We start from the raw sequence: 22033 nt of genomic DNA, 5'->3' as shown, positions 1-22033 counted from the left end.
TAAATCGCTTTGGTTCATTTCTCCCAAACTTTCTATTTGAATTTAGTTTTACTAATGAATTTTGTTTTGGAGATTCTCTCTGCAGAACTGTTTGAAGTTACATGAGATTCCCAGTGGTTGCATGCCTTGGGAACATACTTTGCTGGAAACCACCCACATAGTGTGAAACGTTGGCTACAAAACCCTTTTCTAGCACTGTTTTGGTCTGTCTTCATCAGAATAAACCCCTTAATATCGCAGACACCCCGGATCTTCATCATTGCCAAGGCATGGCTGCCCACGAGCCTCACCCTTTTTACCCCAAGCCTTCACCACATTCTAGGAAAATAGCTTAGGTTCATATGTCTCAAACTTATAATTTGGATCATATACACTGATCCGTTTTTTTTTTTTTTTTACACCCTGGCACGGTCGAGCTCTGCCTCTCGTTGCAACAGCATGGTTAAGCTCTGTCTCTTGCCCCAGCAGCAAGGTCAAGCTCTATGTCCCGCCTTAGAACTGTAATCAAGCTCTGTCTCCCATCGCAGTCGAGCTCTGTCTCCCATTGCAGAAGCACAATCAAGCTCTGTTTCTTGTCGCAGCATCATAGTCGAGCTCTGTCTCCCATCATAGCAGTGCGATCAAGCTCCGTCTCCCACCCCAATAGCACGATCGAGCTCTGTCTCCTACCAAAGCAACGCAGTCGAGCTTCGTCTCTCACCCAAGTAGCGCGGTCGAGCTTTGTCTCCCATGAGAGCAGTGCAATCAACCTCTATCTCCCACCGCAACAACTTGATCAAGCTTTGTCTCCCACCCAATAGCATGGTCGAGCTCTATCTCCTGTCACAGCAATGCGGTCGAGCTCCGTCTCCTACCGCAATAGTATAGTAGGGCTCCATCTCCTGCCGAGTTCGACCACACTTGAGCAGTCAGGTTAGCCTCGTTCAATGCAATGGGCATATCTCCCATCGGGTCTAACTCCACTCGAGCATTTCCTTCCGCAAAGCTGATGCTTTGTATTCACACTTGGCGATCAAAGAAGGGAACACTTCTCCTAAGTGTCCCATCTCTCTTCGCCACCCAGTGCAGTCGAGCACATCTCCCACCTAGTTATCTAAGCTGATGCTTCAAGCTCGCACCCGATGAACATAGGAGGGAATACTTTTTCTAAGTGTCCCATCTCTCCTCGCTACCTAGCATGGTCGAGCACATATCCCACCTGGTTATCCAAGCCGAGCTCGGTGCTCGCACGTGGACAGTAATGCTAACACAACATCTTCTCTAGCAAACATCGAGTGTTTACAATAGTGTCACAACCGCCTTACGCGGGTTTCTTTCGGGAATAAGTCAACAGGCTTGGAAACTGCCTAAGGTGGACCTAGGGGGTCGATGGGTTCCTTGACCACTTAGCACGAGTTTTTACAAACAAACTTTGACATTAAAACTAAAACGATCGCAAAAATGCCCACTTTTTGGAAACAATAAATGTTCAAATGGTTGCATCCTTGAATGCCCTTACTACAAATTTTGCAGGTCTTCTCGAGCTCCATGTTCGCAGCTAGCACGAGAGAACTTATCTGCCTATCTCTCCAAGTCGAGCTCCGTGCTCGCATCTAGTGTGGTTGAGTCCATCTCCCGCCTATTTCTCTAAGTCGAGTTCCACGCTTGCACTTAGCGTGGTCAAGTTATCTCCCACCTAGATCTCCAAACCAAGTTCTATGCTCGGAGATCTCCATTGCTTGAAAAAAAAAAAGAAAAAAACCAGGGCTGGCTCCCGTAACTCATTTTTCTATGGGATTCAACAGGCTATCTCAATCACGACTTGACTTGAACATTCTCAAACCCTTCTTGTTAAGCAAATCAACTTTAAGAATCACAGACATACTACAAGGGATAAATACACCCGCCTATCAAATGACACGTGTCGAATTATAAAAATTTTAATTAATAAGAATAGAGAATAAGAGCTTCTTTGGGATGTAAGACGATCGCATCTCATTTCATGTCAAAAATCTATCATAATTTTATGCTTAAACATCACTTAAACACAAATACTTTTCAGTTTCAAATATTCAACTTTTTTATCTAATTAATACCTAATCATTACAATTTTTTTAAATTTCCAAACGAAACACAAAGAAAAAAAAAATCAAATTTCAAAGTAAAAATTATATTCTAACAATATTTTATTTTTATAATATTTTTATTCAAAATTTTCTCTCATTTTCTAAACTCCAATAAAACATCTTAAGTCAAATAATTTCACTATTATTCATAAACTATTTCATTACTGTATACAAAATTCTCATCTCATCTCACTTCTCAAATAAAGTCTAACTTAACTTTAAATAAGACAAATTATAAATTATTTTTGAATTTAATTAAATAAAGGAAAATTGTAGGTACACCAAGAAAGTGTACATATCATTTGTACCGATTATTTTTTAGGATCTGTGTTTGCTTTTTTATTTTAATATTATGTATTTTTTTATATATATTTTTTAAAATACATAAAAAATACTTTTAAAAAATTACATTATTGATACAATTTTTCGTTGAGTTTTCTCGGTGGCCTAGCATTGTGTTCTTAAATAAATGGCATTGAATAATTGCCAGTTAGTCCAATTTTTTTTTCTCTTCAAAACTATTACAAGTGTATTTATTTATTTATTTTTTTTGTGCAAAGAAAAATAATATTTATAATCGTGAGTGGGTAAGTATCATATAATTATTTTAAAAAAATAAGTAAATACGAGATCTATATAAAAAAATCTATTTTTAATAATAAACTTATTTTTTTTAAAAATAATTACACAATACTTACGTACTCTACTACTATATGGAGTATTATATCAAGGATATTCACGTGTTAAAATATAGAGTTTTGTTAAATACAAACAAATTTATATACCAATCTACGTATTAATATTGTTCCTTTCATATTCTAAATTTAAATTAGCATTATTTTTAATAAATTTACTTTTTAACTAATCATATTGAATGAATACGCATATTAATGTACAAAATCGTTTACAATTATATTTTTTCTAAAATTTTATATATATATATATATATATAATATATATATATATATATATATATATATATATATATATATATAATCACATGCCAGCTATGCCGTTCTCTTTCGCGTACTGTCCTCTTCTCAGTTCTCATAGGCTTCCCTGATTTCGGTACCGATAAGGGCCGTCTTTGTTATTTCTCACTCTTCTCATTTTCTGCGGCTTCTTATCAAAAGGTAAAGATTCTTGCTCCGATCACTACTTTCCCTCCTGTTTCTCGGCAAAATCTTATGATTTGTTTGGCTGCTAAGAAAGATAGGAAGGAGGAAATTTTCTTGAGCATGAGACAACTTTTTGGCTCGGTTTTCTTTCCTTTTTCCTACGATTTCTCAGCACTCAAACAGATGGAAATTGAAGAAAATTCTTGCTTTATTTCATATCCGGAGTTTCTAATTTGATCCGTGTTTCCGTTTTGCGTGCGTACATCGTGCAGACCTTTGGTTCCTGAGAGAGTACTGGGATAACTATGGCTTCGATTATCGTTAATGTATCTTGTAATGTCCAAGGAATTAAGGGTTTGGATTTCCAGAACTATGTTGGACTTAAAGCGTCAACGAATTCAAAGCTCAATTGCGTGAAGACCGCAATAAAGGCTCTACCGCCACGTTTTTTGGTTGTAAGAGCGAGTGAGAGGCAGGATGGACCAATTAAGAAAATGGGGTTGAGTGATGCGGAATGCGAAGCTGCTATTGTGGCCGGGAAGGTGCCCGAAGCCCCTCCCGTTCCACCCAAGCCGGTAGCACCGACCGGAACTCCTGTGGTCCATTCACTTGTGAGTATTAGAACTAGATTGTCATTTCAATAACCTTGTTCCCAATCATATGGATATATTTTGGGTAACTGAAGTAGGTTTGGAAGTTTTGGACTGTCAAAATAATGGATTCATTGTGAAATGTTGATAAGTTCAATTTGAGCTTTGATGGGTTTGTATTGTGGATAGAGCTTTGTTACTGAAGATCGTAACTCCTTTGGATTGTTTTTGGTTTTATAAGCCATTGAATCGACGCCCTCGTCGTAACCGCAAGTCGCCTGTGCTGCGGGCAGCATTCCAAGAAACGCAATTATCACCGGCAAACCTTGTCTATCCACTTTTTATTCATGAAGGTCGGGTACTGATTTGGATCTCTCTCTCTCGTGTGCTCACATGTGCTTATATGCATAAAGCGGTCTAGATTTGCATGATCTAAACGTGCCACCACGAAACTTGCAGGCGAGGAGGACACACCTATTGGAGCTATGCCTGGATGTTATAGGCTAGGGTGGAGACATGGACTTGTGGAAGAGGTGATTTAACTTAATCGATTCTATGTCTCATGCATGATTAAAATGATTTGCATTATGTTTTACAACCGAACATTGATTTCTCAAGGTGGTAGGTGAATACTTCAACTAGTGTATGGCCAACTTAGGCTGTGTTTGATTGCAAGACTTAGCTGAGCTCAGCTGAGTTTGGTTTAATTTTAAGCTGAGTCTAACATTCAAACACCTAACTCTCAAATTACTAAAATCATCTTAACTCAAAATCTCCTTAACGTGGGATCCACAACTTTTTTCAACTTAACACATTTTTGTTTGTGGGGCCCACAACCTTTTTCAACTTCCTATAAAAGGTACTAAACTCACCTTAACATCCAAACACATTTTAAACTCAGTTTCGATGGGCCCCACATAACTCCCTCTACTACTCAACCCACTACTATTCATAAAGAATTGAGCTTAGCTCAACATCCAAACGCAGCCTCAAGCTGTTTTATAACTTGGACTGAGCTTTGCTATAAACTATCCTGACTCGTGAGTAGATGACCTTATGCTCTACTGTTGGGGATTTTCCGGGGCATGTAGGGTTTTAATAGGTTGGGGCTACTGATATGCCCTTAGGTGACCCAAGGATGCTTTGGATTTTTTTATCAATTTTGTGAAGCAGCTTCTGTTTTTAGGAAACTGTAGAGAAGCCCAGAAAGAGAAAATCTGCCCAACTTCTGTATTATAAAAAATATAAACCTCTCAATTGGCCTTGAGAATCGGATTCCAAGACTGTCACCTGAAAAGACCCAAAAGAGAAAATACACTAGAAAAAAGAAATCAACATCAAATCCCAACCCTTAAAACAGCATCCAAAATTAAGATTCTTTTAGTTTATTTTTATATTCTTTTTGAGTATTAATGCATCTCAAAGATGGGGGCATTTTTGTTGTTTCCCTGTCTTTTATTGTGTTAAAGTCCATGGATAGAATGCTTTAGTGGAAACCCGTCTTGAATTTATCTCCATGCATTATTGTCCCTGTTAAATTGTCTGTGAATTATAAAAAATATGTTGATGATCAATCATTCTAGGTGTATCCCTTGCTCAATATTCTTCATATACTTGACCTCTGAAAGTGCTTGAACAAGCACTGAATGGCTTATTGCCCTGGACCTTGCCTCAGCTGTAAAATTTGGAGTGGTGGGATAGTTAGGTCTTAGGGTCATATTTTCCTGCTGGGAGAGAGAGGGGGGGGGGGGGGGGGGGGGGGGGGGGGGGGGGGGGGGGGGGGGGGGGGGGGGGGGGGGGGTTGAGAAAAGTGGTAAGGATCTCTAGATGGTTGGCACAAGACTAGGGTTGTAACCGGTCCGGTTTTGGACAAAATTAAGACCGAACCAGTATGTACCGGTTTTACATTTTTCAAAATCGATTACGCTCCGGTTACCCTCCTCAACCGGTTTTACCAGTTTCCAGTCCGGTCCGGTCCGGTCCGGCTTTCCGATTTTTTTAAAATGTAAAAATATATAATAAAGTGTTACCTCTTATGATAAAATGTTATTAATAATTTAATATATATTTTTTATATTTAAAGCATATGATCAATTAAATTTTCATCTTTAAGATTAAACTTTTATTTTATAAATTATAATAACATTATCGTATATATAATTATATTAATAACATATAATCAAACAAATTACAAATATTCATATTTAAGATTAACATTTCATGTTATAATTTATAAATTATAATATGAAATTATTTCATATATGATATATAATTATATATTAATATATAATTATATATTATAAAAATTTAATATATAATTATATATTATATATAAAACTTATATATATATATAATATTTTGTATAATATATAAAATTAATTTTTAAATATATTTTTTCAACCGGTCTGGTCTGGTCCCGGAAACTACGGAACCGAAACCGGACCGATTCCGGCCGGTTTTCAAAATATAAGAACTGGTTCCGGACCGGACCGGTTTAAAAACCGGACCAACTAGTCCGGTCCAGTTTTCCGGTTTACCGGTTTAAATTACACCCTTAGGTACAACTTTGAATTGATATCGAATTTTCCGCTTTGCTGATGCAAGTATCCTGACTCATGAGAATCTTACTGAGTACCCATGGTGCTTTGGACCAAGTTAACTATTTTAGATGTTGGTTGTACTGTATCTAAGAACATTTACAACTGGGTAGACATTAGATCTAGTTTGAATCATTCCAATTAGAGTAACTCCTAAAAATTTTTCTTTTTCAAGTTTGTTATCTCAAAATAATTTTTTTGTGGCCCTGTGGACAAATTTTTGAATAAGCATTTCCTGAACCAGGTTGGAAAGGCTCGAGATGTTGGTGTTAATAGTGTTGTGCTCTTCCCCAAAATTCCAGATGCTCTCAAGGTTCTTACTCTCTCAGTTCCTACTTTTGAGTCACCATCATTACTCATTCACTGTTGGTATGGCTGCTGGTCTGTTCCTACTTTTGAATCACCATCATTACACATTCACTGTTGATATGGCTGCTGGTCGAGTAATCCTTCCTAGCCGTTGCCTAGAGTGTAGCCTGCCTGTTACTTTCCCTTCCTACTTTCTTTCATTTGGTTTCTTTAGGGGGGGGGGGTTGTTAAGATTGAGTTTCCACTTCTCTTCCACATAATGATGAATCATGATTGGTTTTTGCATCTTAGTCTTCAACAGGAGATGAAGCATTCAACGACAATGGGTTAGTGCCTCGAGCAATACGGTTACTCAAAGACAAATACCCTGATCTTGTAAGTCAATACACCATTTAATTTTCCTGGGGCTATAGATGGATTTAAAGGTCACAGTTGTTTTCAATCTATTTCATCAGGTAATCTACACTGATGTTGCTTTAGATCCGTACTCCTCCGATGGTCACGATGGTATTGTCAGAGAAGATGGTGAGAATTTTGATATTTGAGATGTTGCTGTTATCCTTATAAAGAAAAGTGTGAAGATTCTTCTCAAAAGATGTTTTAAGAACTTAGAAGAGGTCAATCTAACAAGGCAATAATGAATGCTTTCTGTTGACAGTAGGATCGTCTGATGTCTCAAGGCAGCTGGTGATCTAGGACATGCTTCTGCATGTTATGCTTTTCTTTTGCACCTCAATAACTTCTTAGACTGGATTTCCCAAGTTCCAGAAAAAATCTGATCATTATTCTAATGAGTCTGATTCTATGGCATTATGGTACTAAGTCTAATTATGTGTGTATTACTGATAACCTGCAGGTGTTATAATGAATGATGAGACCGTACACCAATTATGTAAGCAAGCTGTTTCCCAGGTACTTTGGTTTACAGTTTGCACAACTACCTGATATATATACATACAAACATACATGCAATAATATGTATACATACAACATGTATATTGGGGTTTCAAAATATACTGAGTACTACTTAAGTTTCTGCATGTGCAATGGCCCATCACTCATTTTGAATGTCATTTTTAAGCCTTCACATACCAAATTTTCAGAGCTTTCCTTAATTTGTACCGAATGGGTAAACTGAGATGCTTCCACTTGAAAGTTATTGAGAACTACTCTTTTCTGGGACTTTGTAAGTTGGTAAGATAGTACGTCTTTTAAATGCTTCAAGTCCATGATGCCTATTCATATATCCCATGGCTTCTGATTCAGTGAAACAGGGAAAGGTACTGGTAATCAGCAACCTTGGTGGAGGGTTGCAATATTTACCTCGATGTTGTTAAGCGTAATGTGTGTTTTGCATTTCACGGCTGTTATCTGACTATATTTTTTTTAACATTTTGGCTTGGCTACTTCTATGTACAGGCTCGAGCTGGAGCTGATGTAGTCAGTCCAAGTGACATGATGGATGGACGTATAGGAGCTATTCGAGATGCTTTGGATGCTGAAGGATTTGAGCACGTCTCGATAATGTCATACACAGCGAAGTAAGATCACCTGATTTCTCATTTTGGTCCTTTGATCACTTTCTATTTTGTGCAAATAAAGTGCATTCTTGACAATTACTTAGTTGTACATGTAACAAATTTGCAAGTGCACATGTTTTGCCATGTGGCAATACTAAATCTCAGTGAGTTTTTGTTGCTTTGATTCATGCTAGCCTCCATGCATGAAGCTGCAAAAGATCTAATAGGGCTCAACACCCACCAGTTGCACATGTAACTTAGTAAAAATATCAAGCTCCTCATTTCTCTGTGCAATTAGATTTAGAGGTTATTAATAAATATATGAAAATTCACACAGTCGAGAAAAAGAAAAACTAAGTGGGTTCGTGTGAATGCTTTTCACATGCAGAGCGGAGGAGGGAGGGTGAGGGTGAGGGAGAATGAGGGATAGAGAGGGAGGGAGGAGGGAGGGAGGGAGGGTTGGGGGGTGGAGGTAATGTGGGTGCTTTACAGTCCATCAAAGTACATGAAAGTTGCATTATATATCTTTCATAAAACATTGTTCAACATTTTAGTTATGTAGCTTCTAGAAATAGAATAAATGACATCATTTCACTGGAACAATAGCATATAGAGGTTTTCAGCAATTGAGACGTGTTTGCCCTATTCTCTGAGTGGGATAGTTTTAGGGTTTTAAGAAATCATTTACATTTTCCTTATCAGCATCTGTTATTTGAGCTCTCTCTCTCTCTCTCTCTCTCTCTCTCTCTCTCCTGGTAGTAGATCCTTTCTGCCTTTAGTGACTATTTTTCATAAAAGCTGTGGTCCTTAAGAATGCAACTGGGAAATGTCATTTCCTCGGGATGCCCAAACACTTATTGACTGGATATTTCTTCATTATATTAGATTTCAGTCTGATTCGTACAAGGTTTTTTGGTGGTTTATACCACGATATGTCTACACCAGGTTTCTAGGTTGACAAACTATTGTAATTATTGGAACTTTTATCTAGTTGGATAGCATTTATAGATATCCTTCTCCTCAGCTTTTTTTGCCACATTTGGTGTTGGTCATTGATTGAGTTTTCTGTCTCTATAATGGTGCAAACAGATATGCAAGTTCATTTTATGGTCCATTTAGAGAAGCACTTGACTCGAATCCGCGATTTGGAGACAAAAAGACGTATGTACTTTTTCTTAAATTAAATTTTATGTTAACATTTTTACATAATGTCCTGATGCTCAGTTTTGTGTTGTATTCGGAAACAAAAAGTTATCAGATGAATCCAGCTAACTATAGAGAGGCTCTGGTTGAGGTCCATGAAGACGAGTCTGAAGGCGCCGATATCCTCTTGGTTTGTTTTTTTGTTTCTTTAATTGTTGAACATGTTTACCTAAGGCAGAAGCTTCCTCTATGCTAATGTTAACTTGGATGACAGGTAAAACCTGGTTTGCCATATTTGGATATAATAAGGCTTCTTCGGGATAATTCTTCTTTGCCAATTGCTGCATATCAGGTACTTTTTTTCCCCTGAGCACTGCATATAAAATATTTTCATTAATTTGTGTACTCCCAATATCATTTTTAATAATCTGAGACTTCCCCCATTCATCCTAATCACCCAGTCCTTGATTCATTTTCTCGTCTTTGAATTTTGTGGGCTATCTTAGCTTCAAGATGGAATTCATTTTGGTGTTGCTTTCCCACTTTGTAATTTGGGATCTCCTTAGTACCTTAAGCACCAAGATCTACTTACTCTTTGAAATAGATCATGATTGTTTGCGAATATGCCCTGGAAATGAATATATTAGCTCTGACTTCGAAGACATGCTATTTAGACCTAGTATTGGTGCAGAAGCACTTAAGATTGAGAAGAACAAAAACTGTCTTGTTAAGGCACTAGTAAATCGTTATATCGAAAATATTCCATGGATTTTACAGTTTCAGGCGGGTTTTGAATCCCATCATTGAAAAAAAAGGTCTCTCCATAATATTTGTGCTCTCTGTTGAAATCAACATTATAATTAGCCTTTCCAGTAAACTTGCAAAGATATTTCCCCTCCAAACTGTTGACATTATGTGAAGGGGGGGTAGCATCCAAGCGTTTTCACTTCTATGCTTTCCAGATGAACCTTTTAAGAGCACATCAACAATCTTTTCCTTTTACTGAAATGTAATATGCTATAAAGCTTTTCTTGCAAACATAGCCATACTTCTGTCAATGGGGAGAGAGGAGGGAGGGGGTTTCAATTACCAAAAGAAAAATCTTTCATCATATGGCTGCAAGTATGTGGGATTATAGTGGACATGCTCTCTCTCTCTCTCTCTCTCTCTCTCTCTCTATATATATATATATATATATATATTTAACTAGTACTTACCTATCAAAAAGTGCTTGTAACCACCCTACTATCCTTTTTGCCTGATGTTATACTTGGAACTCCCCACTCTTGATTGTGTTTGTTTAGAGTTGCTTTAATTCCATGGACTTATGGTCTGGGTAGGCACTCAAATTTTCTTTATTTCATGGCTTTAGGTTTCAGGCGAGTACTCAATGATCAAGGCTGGTGGGGTTCTGAAGATGATTGACGAAGAGAAGGTTATGCTGGAGTCACTGCTGTGTCTCCGGCGGGCTGGTGCTGACATCATCCTTACATATTTTGCCCTACAAGCTGCTAGATGTTTATGTGGTGAGAAGAGGTGAGACTTATGTATAAATATGTGATAAGAATAATAATAATAATGAAGCGTGTCTTTTTTATGGAAAACCTTGAAAACTTGAATTCCTGATGATGTTGAGCTGAAATTGGGAATTCGTTTATTAATATGTTTGTTTTACCTTCTGTTGTTTCTATAGATCTAGAGTGATGAATGTGCTTGAATACCAGACTAGTTCTTTTTAGTACCCCTTAACTTGAAAGAAAGATGTAATCTAGAATAAAAATTGTCAGCTTTCACAATTTGTTTTTTTCTCGTACAATATGAAGAAATACACATTTGCATGTGCCATTCTCTGCTAGTTGCTGAGTTGTGATGAGCCAAAACCTGATCCGTTAGATCTGTTATTCTGTTGAACAGGATTGCATTTCATAATTATTTGTTTGTTTTTGGACTTTTTGATAGTGGCCAAATGGGTGTCACTTTCAAGGTTAATTTCTACACATTAATACTTAGAAACAGAAACCTATAAGCCTATAATGAAAGGATCGGTGGGGTTATCGGGTAAGTTCATTGCTCTCATACCATCGCAGCATTCGTAGTTTAGATGCAGAGAACTTTGTGAGTGGAGATGGTTAGGTTTTGAAGTTGCTATCACTCTGGTGACCCCAAAATCATGTCCGTAGGTCACCATTAAGGTTAATCATCATCATCGTCATCATCATCATCTGGCAATTGCTATCTTCAATAGAAAATTTGCACAACAATACAGGGTGCAAGAGATCTCTTTGGTTCTATATTCTCATGTTACCTAGGATCAACTACTAGGATTAAGATCAATTCTATTTTATCTTTGAGTTTGTAATTTCAGCCACATCTGTTCATGTGGCACAATTTAGGTACTTTTTTTTTATGACAACCACGTAAATGGAGAATTACTTAAAATATGTCATATTGGTTAGTGTGGCTAGGCTGCATTTGCATGTTGAGTTGAGCTCAATTCTTTATAAATAGTAATGAGTTGAGTAGCGAAGGGAGTTATGTGAGACTTATCTAAATTGAATTTAAAGTATGTTTGAATGTTAAGATGAATTTAATACTTTTTATGAGAAGTTGAAAAAAGTTATAGATCTCATGTATAAAGATGTATTAAGTTAAAAAAGGTAGTGAGTCTCACGTATAAGGAAGTTTTGAGTTGAGATGAATTTAATAATTTGATAAATTAGATGTTTTGATGTTAGACTCAGTTTAAAATTAAATTGAATTAAATTGAGTTCAACAAATGACAAAATTTAGGATGTAGAACAATATTTTCTAGAAATAATATTCTTTTACTTGTGCATCAAAGACTAGAACCTGGTTGAGAGAACTTGATGCTTATAACAAACATAGAATGACGAATGATTATAATTGAACAGAGCCGAACTACTAGTCTAGTGACAATCTACTACTATTACCCGTAACAACAATAACGACAGGGTACTAGTTACAATTGGATCTCCATGAAAAAGTGCTCTATATTTGGTTCTTCTTTTTGCCATCTATCGCCTGACTTCCCCATCAGACCCAAAATTCATAGAGGACGACGGCAAGACACCGACGAAATCCCTCCTTGACGTCACTTGTGCCTGCTTGCTGCATAACATGCAGCTGATTCAAGGATGCTCATCCATGCTCATTAAGGTATCTTTCTGCAATGGTGGCATGAGCTGCTGCACCTAAAGGTAGAACATCTTCATCGATTATAAAATAAGGTGAGTGGCCAGTGTGTATGGAGCCCAAGGTCTCATTCCTTATGCCCACGTAGAAGAAGGCTGCAGGGACCACTTGAGAGTAAAAGGAGAAGTCCTCAGCACCCATCATTGGTGGGACCAGCCTGAAATTCGTTGGGCCCACCAGATCAATGGCCACCTTCCTCACATGCTCGTACATTTTCTCATCATTCACGGTGGTGGGTATATGGTGGACTCCTTTTCAAAGAAATCAACCATCGCCGAGCATCTGTAAACGCTGGCCTGTTCCACTATTACCTGTTTGTGACGATGATGCAGATTGTTATTGTGAGCTCAAATCTGAATAAAGATTGTTATTGTGAGCTCAAATCTGAATTCTCTTTATTTACTTATTTAGGATCTTGTGTGTGCATGACGAATAAACAGATAAGAAAGGAGATCAGTAAGGATCATCTCCACTCTCCAGATAGAATTTAATTTTCTGTTGTCCCTACTTTAACCAAGGAAGAAATTATTATCCCTCTCATGCCAGAAAAAGGCAAGAGGAGATGACCAAGCCAGGTCCCCCCTCCACATGAGAGCAATGACATGTCTATAATCAATAGACAAGATTTAAATAAGAATAATAAATACTGTCATTCTTTGTTTTGTCATCTTCAGTTACACCTACTTATGTGACATATTTGAGGTATTTTTATATTTCAACTGCTTATATAAATAATTACTTAAAATCTGCAACATTAGCGAGTGTGAGCAAAATTTGGGTCAATAGTAGAACTTGTCAAAATAACAATTATCTTTTTTTGAGTGGAGGAGGGGGGTTTCGAACTTCAGACCTCCTTTTTGGAGGCTAGGAGTTATGCGCCACAGGCCTTTGGCAATAACAATTATCTTTTTATTTCGTATGATGATGTAATTAATCCGAGTTTTGGTTTTGAGACAAACCTCTTTAATTCTTTGAAGAAGCAAGTAAAAGCTTGTGTTTGAGAAAGCCCTGAAGGTGCCACCAAGGACAACAGTATCTGGGATCATGTCGAGGTTGTCACCTCCATTGAACGATGTTACTGATACAACCTAAGTGGCAAAGATCACACTTATTTTAGCTTAGTTTATTAATATTCAACACTAATACACAAACGTGTACACATACCTGAGAGTCCAGTGGATTTGCTTCACGAGACACAATACCCTGCAAGCTGATAACTGCAGCTGAGGCTGCTAAAATGGGGTCAACAGAGTGGTGGGGATTCCCGGCACGACCCATTTGCCCAATGATAACAGCTCGAAAAAAGCCACAACCAGCGAGCAAAGCACCAGGTCTTGATCCAATGATGCCCGTAGGGTGCATATGGGATACATGAACTGCGAATATGGCCTCTACATTCTCCAGAGCCCCATCCCCAATCATCCTCTTTGCACCGTTCCCTGCTTCTTCTGCTGGCTGAAATAGTAACACCACAGTTCCCTGCATGTGATGGATGTTACACCATTTAAAATCTTTTGTAGATCAAATTATGGTATGTTAGCAAGGTTGAAGTATATCCTCCATATCAATTTGCGAATATAATCTTTCATTTTCAGCATGGAAGCTGATGAACACTAGTGGTTGCAACAAATTTTATTTTAAAGGCGGCAATTTTGATTATGTGTTTTGTGCAAGTTGATTGCAAGCTTGATTGCAAGTTTGTGTTGGACTATTTCCATGTTCCAGCCAATTACCTCCCAGCACTCAAAGCAGGTATAATAAGACATCATTGTGACAACCGACAGGAATCATATTCTACACCACTAATGATCTATTGATTCTTAACTTTAAAAAATATCTTCACGCAGAACAGCACGCCCAGGTTGACTCACATGCTTTCATCCATGTAGGACAAAAATGTATATTGGTTTAGGATGGCTAACATTATTTACTTGTCAAACAAAAAATGATGGCTAACATTATGAGCTACAACCATTTTTATATTATGTTTTCACATGAGATTGTAAGTAGATTTCTAAATTAGCCAAAGCATATGACCTGATAACACTCAAGCCTCCAAAATGGATGTCTTGGGTTTGACCCCCCTCCCCAATGAATCAATAATAATAATAATAATAAAAAGTAAATTTCTAAATTTCCGAGCAGAATTTGACTGAAACTTTTCTACATAAACTTTTACCTCTTTCTAAATTTCCATTTAGTTGTTCATGTAACCATCATTGACCTAAAGAAATAAAAAGGTCAGACAGCTTGATAAAGGCTAATCCTATATTTTCCTCGTTAGCTTTACTTTACACCCGGTTTAATAAGAGCCAAAATGATAATCATCCACTATGGGTACCACATTAGAAAAGAAAGATAATAATTTTAGCATCTAGACTATCACCCAAAAAAGCAAAGGAATAGTTTCAGGTGCCAACATATGAGAAAATGCTAATAATCATTGCTACTTTAGACATTAAAGAAAGAGAGTAAATATTGGTACAAATAAAAGTTTCATATCATGCGAACATCATTTAAGCTATATATATATATATATATATATATATATATATAACAACTTGCAAGTTCACACCACTCAACAAGGAATAGCAAAGCTCAACACTGTTCAATTTGTTAGTTAATGTTGTCCTTGTTTGTTCGCTTTGGGCCATAGAGAACCGAACTGGCTGAAGGGAAAAAGGTTAAAAACAAAGGAGCAAGGACAAAAGGCTTGCCGTACTAGAGTATCCCCATCCATATATCCAGTTTTGGGAAAATTATGTTCAACTTTTTGGGTTTCCTTCCATTCTCATGAGTTATAAATACTTTCTTGTTGTCTTGCATCTACTCGGATAAGGTCAAATACATATGTACATACATATATGACTCATTTAACCATCTACCATCTCGTTTTACAACCATTTGACCATTCCATTTTTGATTTTATTTTTTTATTGAAATCTTTTTTTCTCTCAAGCCGATTTTTATACGTGAACAACTTGAAAGGAAAAAGACAAATCAAAAAGAATATAAAAACATGTAGCAGTCAAATAACGGCAAAATGGTGGGACATTGAGTAGCATGGTCCTACTTAAAACATAAAGATGCCACCACGTGCGTGCTGGAATTAAATTCAGCTATATAATCATAAGCAGAAAGATTGAATTAATGGCTAGACATCCACGGAAAAGAGACAATGGTAAATAAAAACTTTACATTTTTTTTTTTATAATTAATTTATAGCACCTCATTAAAAATATGCAAAGCCAAAAGACATCACCAATTTCCAAGAATATTGTCCTGTACATACCCATCTAACCCATCATCCTATTCTTTTGTGTGGATCCAATGTTGCCCACACAAATTTAAACCTCAAAAAGTTAGGGCACCAACCAACCCATAGGGTCCCTTCACCTTTACATTTTGTAAGATAATTACCTACTTCAAACTAGTAGGGTCGAGGTCATGAGCCAGTTAAATGATAGGGCTCTTACCTAAGCAACCTACCCAACAAAATAAAAATAAAAAATAAAAAAATCCTCACAATTTCTTTTGTTTGAATCTCATCTTTTAAATGATAGGACAATATAAGATTTTTTATATTGATGAATTCTATACATTAGCTACTATCTACTTTCACATTTTATGCTTATAATTTTTTTTTTTATATGGAATGAAGTATAGAGTAGTAAATAGTGACTGATGAGAATAATTTTTCTTTTAGATTAAATACAGTAAGATTCATGTGATGTATATATATTTTTTAAAATTATAAAAAGAAATTGAATAAAAAAATTTAATTCAATTCTAAAAATAAATATCTAGTTACTAAACGTGAAAGACTGTCATACCATCTTACAAAAAAATTATTAATGCTATGATTATTTTTATAAATATAATAAGTCTAGAAATAAATAGTATATTACACACTAAATTTATAAATATGATAACTTAATAAAAATAAGTGAAATTAATGTGATAAAAAAAATAATAAGTGAAATTAAGCGTGGCAGAGGTCAAACCTTCAAAAAATGCTCACGAGTCTTCAAGATCTTGGCAGCGCCGATAAGCATGGCAACATGTGCATCGTGTCCACAAGCGTGCATTTTGCCAGCAACTTTGCTTTTGTGCTCCCACTCAACAGCTTCCTACAACCAAGATATTTCTAATTTCTCACCAACCCTTCTATAAAAAATAATTCTTTTTTTAATGCTGACCCAAAATTCTCAAAGGAAACAGTAAAAAAGAAAAATCGTTCAAAAAATCATAAGAAATGACTGCCAAAAATTAAATAATTACTAGGGTTAATGCTAGAAAAAATTTGAACCCACAAAGCAAATAATGTTGAAAAGAATATCAAAGTTGTTTTGGTAGTACAAGTTTTGCTTTGAATTTGAACTATTTCTTGAGAAAAAGTAATTGAATGGCATTTCTTATCAGTGTCTATGCATTCTCGGAAAGATTTCCAAATACCCGATACGAATAAAACAAAAAGAGATACGCTGTATTATTCACTATTCACTCTCAGTCTCAACATCTATAACATTTTATAGAATATGAAGATGTTTTTTTAAAGAGCGTGAAATGATAAATAGTGGCAAGAGAACTTTTCAAACAAAAAAAACATTTCTATGCCAAATGAAAATTACGACCTATTAATTCAACTGAATTTTTTTTTTTTTCAATAGATTTAACTAAACTGAATTTGAATTTTGACACAAGTAAGAAAATCTAAAACAAATAACATAGGAAAATTACTTAAAAAAAAAAAAGAATAAAACTCAAATGATGGTCAACAACGAGACGCTAACAAACAAAAAAAAAAAAAAAGGAAAAACAGAAAAGTAATGAAACCTAAAATTATTCCCTTCTTAAAAGCAATCAAGTTAAGTATAAAGGAACCTGAATAGGCAGTGCGTCCATGTCAGCTCTGATCGCCACAAAGGGCGGGCCGCCGGTTCCGATCCAAGCCCGAATACCGGTTGTCGCTAAAGGATACTTGTAGCTAATCTCCATGCGGTCCAACTCGTCTCGGATCAATTTGCTGGTCTCGAACTCTTCGAAGGCGAGCTCCGGGTTCGCGTGGATCTTCCTCCTGATGCTCCTGACCAACTCCGCCGTCTCCGGCCCCCTCGCCAATCCTAAGACCGCCTCCGAGCATACCTCGCTCCATATCGCGCAATCCGAATTCGTAATCGGAGGAGAGGCGGGAGTGACGGATCGGCAGGTCCGGTTCTTTTGAACAGCAGAAGGCTTTGGAACGAGACAGCAACTCGGATTGAAGATCGACCGGTCGTCTTCGGGGCTCGGAATCGGCTCAGCTAATGGGAAGAACAGCACGCTGAAAAATACGTTAGAGATTGAGAGTAACACAAGAAGTCCAGGAAAATCCATTTCTCACAGAGAGAGAGAGACTGAGTTGCAGAGAGAGAAAGCAGAGGAGGATGAGGAAGAAGAAGCAGCAAGGGGAGGTGGAATTTAAGAGAAATGACGGAGATTGGAAAACGTTGGGAGGAGGGGGGAATTTGAGCACGTGGAGATAACAGAGGCTGAGAATTAGAGCACGTGGAGAAATAAGCCTGTTTGGCAACCATCATGGCGGTTCAATGGCAGGCGGTGGGTCCCCCATCCACCTCTTTTATCTTTGAGTGAAACTATTATATCGCTCCACTTTTACCGCTGAATGTATCGTTTAGATGTCTTTTTTTTTAATGATTTTTTAATATATTTAAATATTTTTAAAAAATAAAAAATATATATATTAATATATTTAAAAGTATTTTTTTAATCATTTAAAATTATATTTTTACAGTACTTTATTGTGATTCGGGTTTTTCATGTTTCTCCAAGTTTAGTCTTTTTTTTCGTTTGGCCTCATCACCTGCGCTAGTGCCAGTGCCACGTCTTGCTTACGTGTATCCTACTAATCAGAACTTCCAATCAAAATAAAGATGAAGAGTAAGTTTATTCTTTTCAAATTTTTTTTCTTTTTTTTTTTAAGAAATGAGATCTTCATTACAAATAGGCACAAAAGGCCTTAATAGTCTTTACAAGAAATGGCATCTATATAAACAATATTATCAATAAAATAGGGAGCTACATGCCACCACAATTCCACATCAGCAATAGACCAAGCATGTCTTGCGAGGTGATGAGCTACTGCATTAGCCATGCGGGAATCATGTTGTATCTAACAGTGCATAAAACTTAGCATGAGTCTTTTGATTTCAGTGATAATAGTTCTTCTAGAAGAGCAAGATGAATCAACACTATTTATTTCCTCTACTAGGTGTAAACAATCACTCTCAATAAAAAGATTATGAAGGTCAATCTGAAAACAGAATTGTAGTCTCCTCAAAACAGCCATAGCCTCCACATTTTCTGGTTCTAAGAATTCCTCTTCAACTTTGCTACGTGCCATAATCACCTCACCACAATCACTGCGCAAAATAGCTCCAATTCCAGTTTTGTTGCAATCAAAGAAAAGAGCCCCATCCACATTCAATTTAAACCAGCCTAGTGGGGTAGGAGTCCATTTAAACTTCATGTTCTTAACCAAAACTTGTTGCTGAGAACATGTGGACAGAAAGCCTTTCAATGAGAGAGCATGGTTGATAACCTGTTGTGGGTGTAGCCTCACACTTTCATGAATCATTTTATTTCTTCGATACCAGAAGCCCCATGCCATAAGAATAAAATCTGTGAAACAATCAATAGACTCTATAGAGAAGATTTCCATAGCAGTATGCAAAAAAGATCTGAAGCAATCCGCTTTCTGTAAGATAACAGATTTGGTTACCCAAAATGCATGAATATCTGCACAGAATAATAGTGCATGAGCTACATCTTCCGTTGAGTTAGCACAGAAACAACATGAGCCATCCACCAGCACCCTTTTCCTGACCATATTTGATTAAGTGGGAAGAATCTCTTTACATGCCCTCCATGCAAACATTCTGACTTTATGGGAAATTTTCAGTTGCCACAAAGCTTTCCAAAACTTCTTTCTAGAGGCCTCAGCTAATGTCTCCCCTGTATCAATGGTAGCTAACCCCTTAAAAAATCTATATGCACTTCGAACAGAAAAGCTCCACTCCTTTCATGTTCCCAAATCCACTTATCAGGTTCATTTGAAAAGCTGGGATGAATCCTCAACACTGCCTCAGCTATTTTTGGATTGAAGAGAGTTCTGATCTTAGGTATATTCCACCAATGTGTATTACAATCAATTAAAGAAGAGACTTGGTCATCCAATTTTGCCTGTACATTTCTGTGTTGGTTAGAAAAAACAGAAACTTCATTACTCAGTTCTCGAAAATCAGGAATCCAAGAGTCATTGAGGATATGTATACTGCTGCCATTATCCACACTCCATCTCCCTCTTTTGATTAACAACTTCTTAGCCTCCCATATCCCTCTCCATGCAAAAGAGGGTGAATTACCAAGAGTGGCCTCTAAGAGATTAGCAGTAGGGAAGTATCTTGAACTATAAATCTTATAGAACAAACTATATGTGCACTGCAGCAACCTCCAACTCTGTTTGGCTAGCATAGCCAAATTGAATGTTTCCAAATCTTTGAAGCCTAAACCTCCCACACTTTTAGGCTTACACATACTACGTCAGCTAACCCAATGGATCTTTTTTTCTTCCTTCTTCTGTCCCCACCGGTAACTTGCCATCATTCCTTCAAGATCAACACATAACTTATGGGGGAATTTAAAACAAGACATGGCATAGGATGGAATAGCTAAAGCCACTGCTTTGAGTAACACCTCCCTTCCCCCTTGAGAAAAAATATTTCCTTTCCAACCTTGTAATTTCAACCAAACTTTATGCCTAATCTCAGCAAAAGCTGTCAACTTAGACTTACCAACTAAAGGAGGTAAACCTAAGTATTTGTCATAGTGCTGAATCTGAGAATTTCCCCATAGATCCATGATAGCTCTCTTCGTAGAAGCCTCAGCATTCTGACTAAATACCATGGCAGTCTTGTCTTGATTAATCAATTGTCCAAAAGCATCCCCATAACATTTCAAAAGCTCAAGCAATCTGCCATTAGTATCAACACTTGCAGGACAAAAAATGAGACTGTCATCTGCAAACAGCAGATGATTCAAGCTTGGGGCCCTTCTACAGACTTTGATACCAGTGATGGAATTAGAAACTGCTGTTGTCTTCAGTAAACCAATTAATCATTCAGTACACAACAGGAAGAGATAAGGAGAGATGGGGTCTACTTGTCTCAATCCTCTAGAAGGAATAATATGACTAGTAGGAGCTCCATTAATAAGAACAGAAAAAGAGGCACTTTGAATACATTTCATAACAAGATTGGTTAATCTCTCATGGAATCCAAGCTTTAACAACACAGCTTCAAGAAAGGGTCATTCTACCCTATCATAAGCTTTGCTCATATCTAACTTTAAAGACATATAACCCTTCTTACCCCTCCTTTTCCTTTTTAAAAAATGAAGAGCAACAAGGACATTATCCGAGATCAATCTACCAGGTAAGAAGGCAGATTGTGTTTCTGAAACAATCATAGGTAAGACATTTTTAATCCTATTAGCAATAACTTTAGATATCAGTTTGTATATTACATTACACAGACTGATGGGTCTAAAGTCATTTACACTAATAGGATTCTTCTTCTTGGGGACCATGGTGATAAAAGTATGGTTGACTACTTGTGGAAATCACCATAATTTAAAGCATGGAGGACAACAACAGATATAGAATTACCAATTTGAGGCCAAAACTGTTGAAAGAATAAAGGGGGCATTCCATCAGGACCTGGTGCCTTCGAGGGGTGCATCTCTTTTAGAGCTCTATTGACTTCATCCCCAAAATATGGCTTTATAAGATCTGCATTCATCTCCTCTGTGACTTTACTCTCTATGTTATCCAGCACATAAGACATATTATGTGTACTTGCAGAGGAAAACAAAGAAGTAAAGTGATTAATGATAAGGTTGTCACAGCCTTCTCCTTCATTCCAATTTCCTCCATCATCCATGAGTTTAAAGATCCTGTTCTTCTTTTGTCTTTGGGATGCTTTAGCATGGAAAAACCTAGTGTTATGGTTACCTTCAGCCAACCACAAGGCTCGAGATCTTTGCTTCCACATCACTTCTTCCCTACTTAGCCATTTATTAACTTCAGCAGATGCAGCATTAACATCCGCAGAGTTTAGTTCAAGGGGGTCTCTTTGTTGCACCAGCTTTAGTTGCTGTCTTGCTTTCTGCAGATCAGACTGTACTCTACCAAAGTGGCCTTGATTCCATAACTGTAATTTGGTAGCACAACCAGAGATACTAGACATAACATCTTCTAAGTATGACTGGTTACCAAGCAAGTTCCAAGAGTCAGTCACAATCTGTTTACACTCATCTTCCCCCAACCACATAGCCTCAAATCTAAAAGACTTAGGCATTCTTCTTCTAGGTTGGACACCC

General features: G+C 37.0%; 2 protein-coding genes across 2 annotated transcripts; one reads left to right on the top strand and one right to left on the bottom strand.

Moving 5' to 3' along the window:
* Positions 1–3103: 3103 nt before the first annotated feature.
* On the top strand, positions 3104–11056 carry LOC121244319 (delta-aminolevulinic acid dehydratase, chloroplastic-like). Its single transcript, XM_041142325.1, has 13 exons — positions 3104–3238; positions 3496–3834; positions 4055–4166; positions 4273–4346; positions 6655–6723; positions 7011–7094; positions 7175–7244; positions 7576–7631; positions 8139–8260; positions 9329–9400; positions 9491–9572; positions 9657–9734; positions 10755–11056. Exons 2-13 carry the CDS (start codon positions 3529–3531, stop codon positions 10920–10922), a joined length of 1293 nt encoding a protein of 430 aa, XP_040998259.1. The 5' UTR covers positions 3104–3238; positions 3496–3528; the 3' UTR covers positions 10923–11056.
* Positions 11057–12267: 1211 nt separating this feature from the next.
* LOC121244318 (IAA-amino acid hydrolase ILR1-like 6) lies at positions 12268–18060 on the bottom strand. Its single transcript, XM_041142324.1, is given in 6 exon segments — positions 12268–12825; positions 12828–12906; positions 13555–13683; positions 13760–14074; positions 16600–16725; positions 17480–18060. Coding segments are annotated over 6 exon segments (1425 nt in total). The 5' UTR covers positions 17972–18060; the 3' UTR covers positions 12268–12541.
* Between the last annotated feature and the right edge of the window lie 3973 nt (positions 18061–22033).

This window comes from Juglans microcarpa x Juglans regia, chromosome 8S (genome assembly GCF_004785595.1).
Source record: "Juglans microcarpa x Juglans regia isolate MS1-56 chromosome 8S, Jm3101_v1.0, whole genome shotgun sequence".
Lineage (NCBI taxonomy): Eukaryota > Viridiplantae > Streptophyta > Magnoliopsida > Fagales > Juglandaceae > Juglans > Juglans microcarpa x Juglans regia.
Note: the sequence above shows the minus strand (reverse complement) of the source record. Positions and strands in the feature narration are given on the sequence as shown.

Bases quoted from the DNA above. Each gene is read 5' to 3' on its own strand.
- LOC121244319 (XM_041142325.1), top strand. From the start codon at position 3,529: ATGGCTTCGATTATCGTTAATGTATCTTGTAATGTCCAAGGAATTAAG. The intron at 7,245-7,575 runs GTGAGAATTTTG...GATAACCTGCAG, and splicing joins TGGTATTGTCAGAGAAGATG to GTGTTATAATGAATGATGAG. The intron at 9,573-9,656 runs GTTTGTTTTTTT...CTTGGATGACAG, and splicing joins AAGGCGCCGATATCCTCTTG to GTAAAACCTGGTTTGCCATA.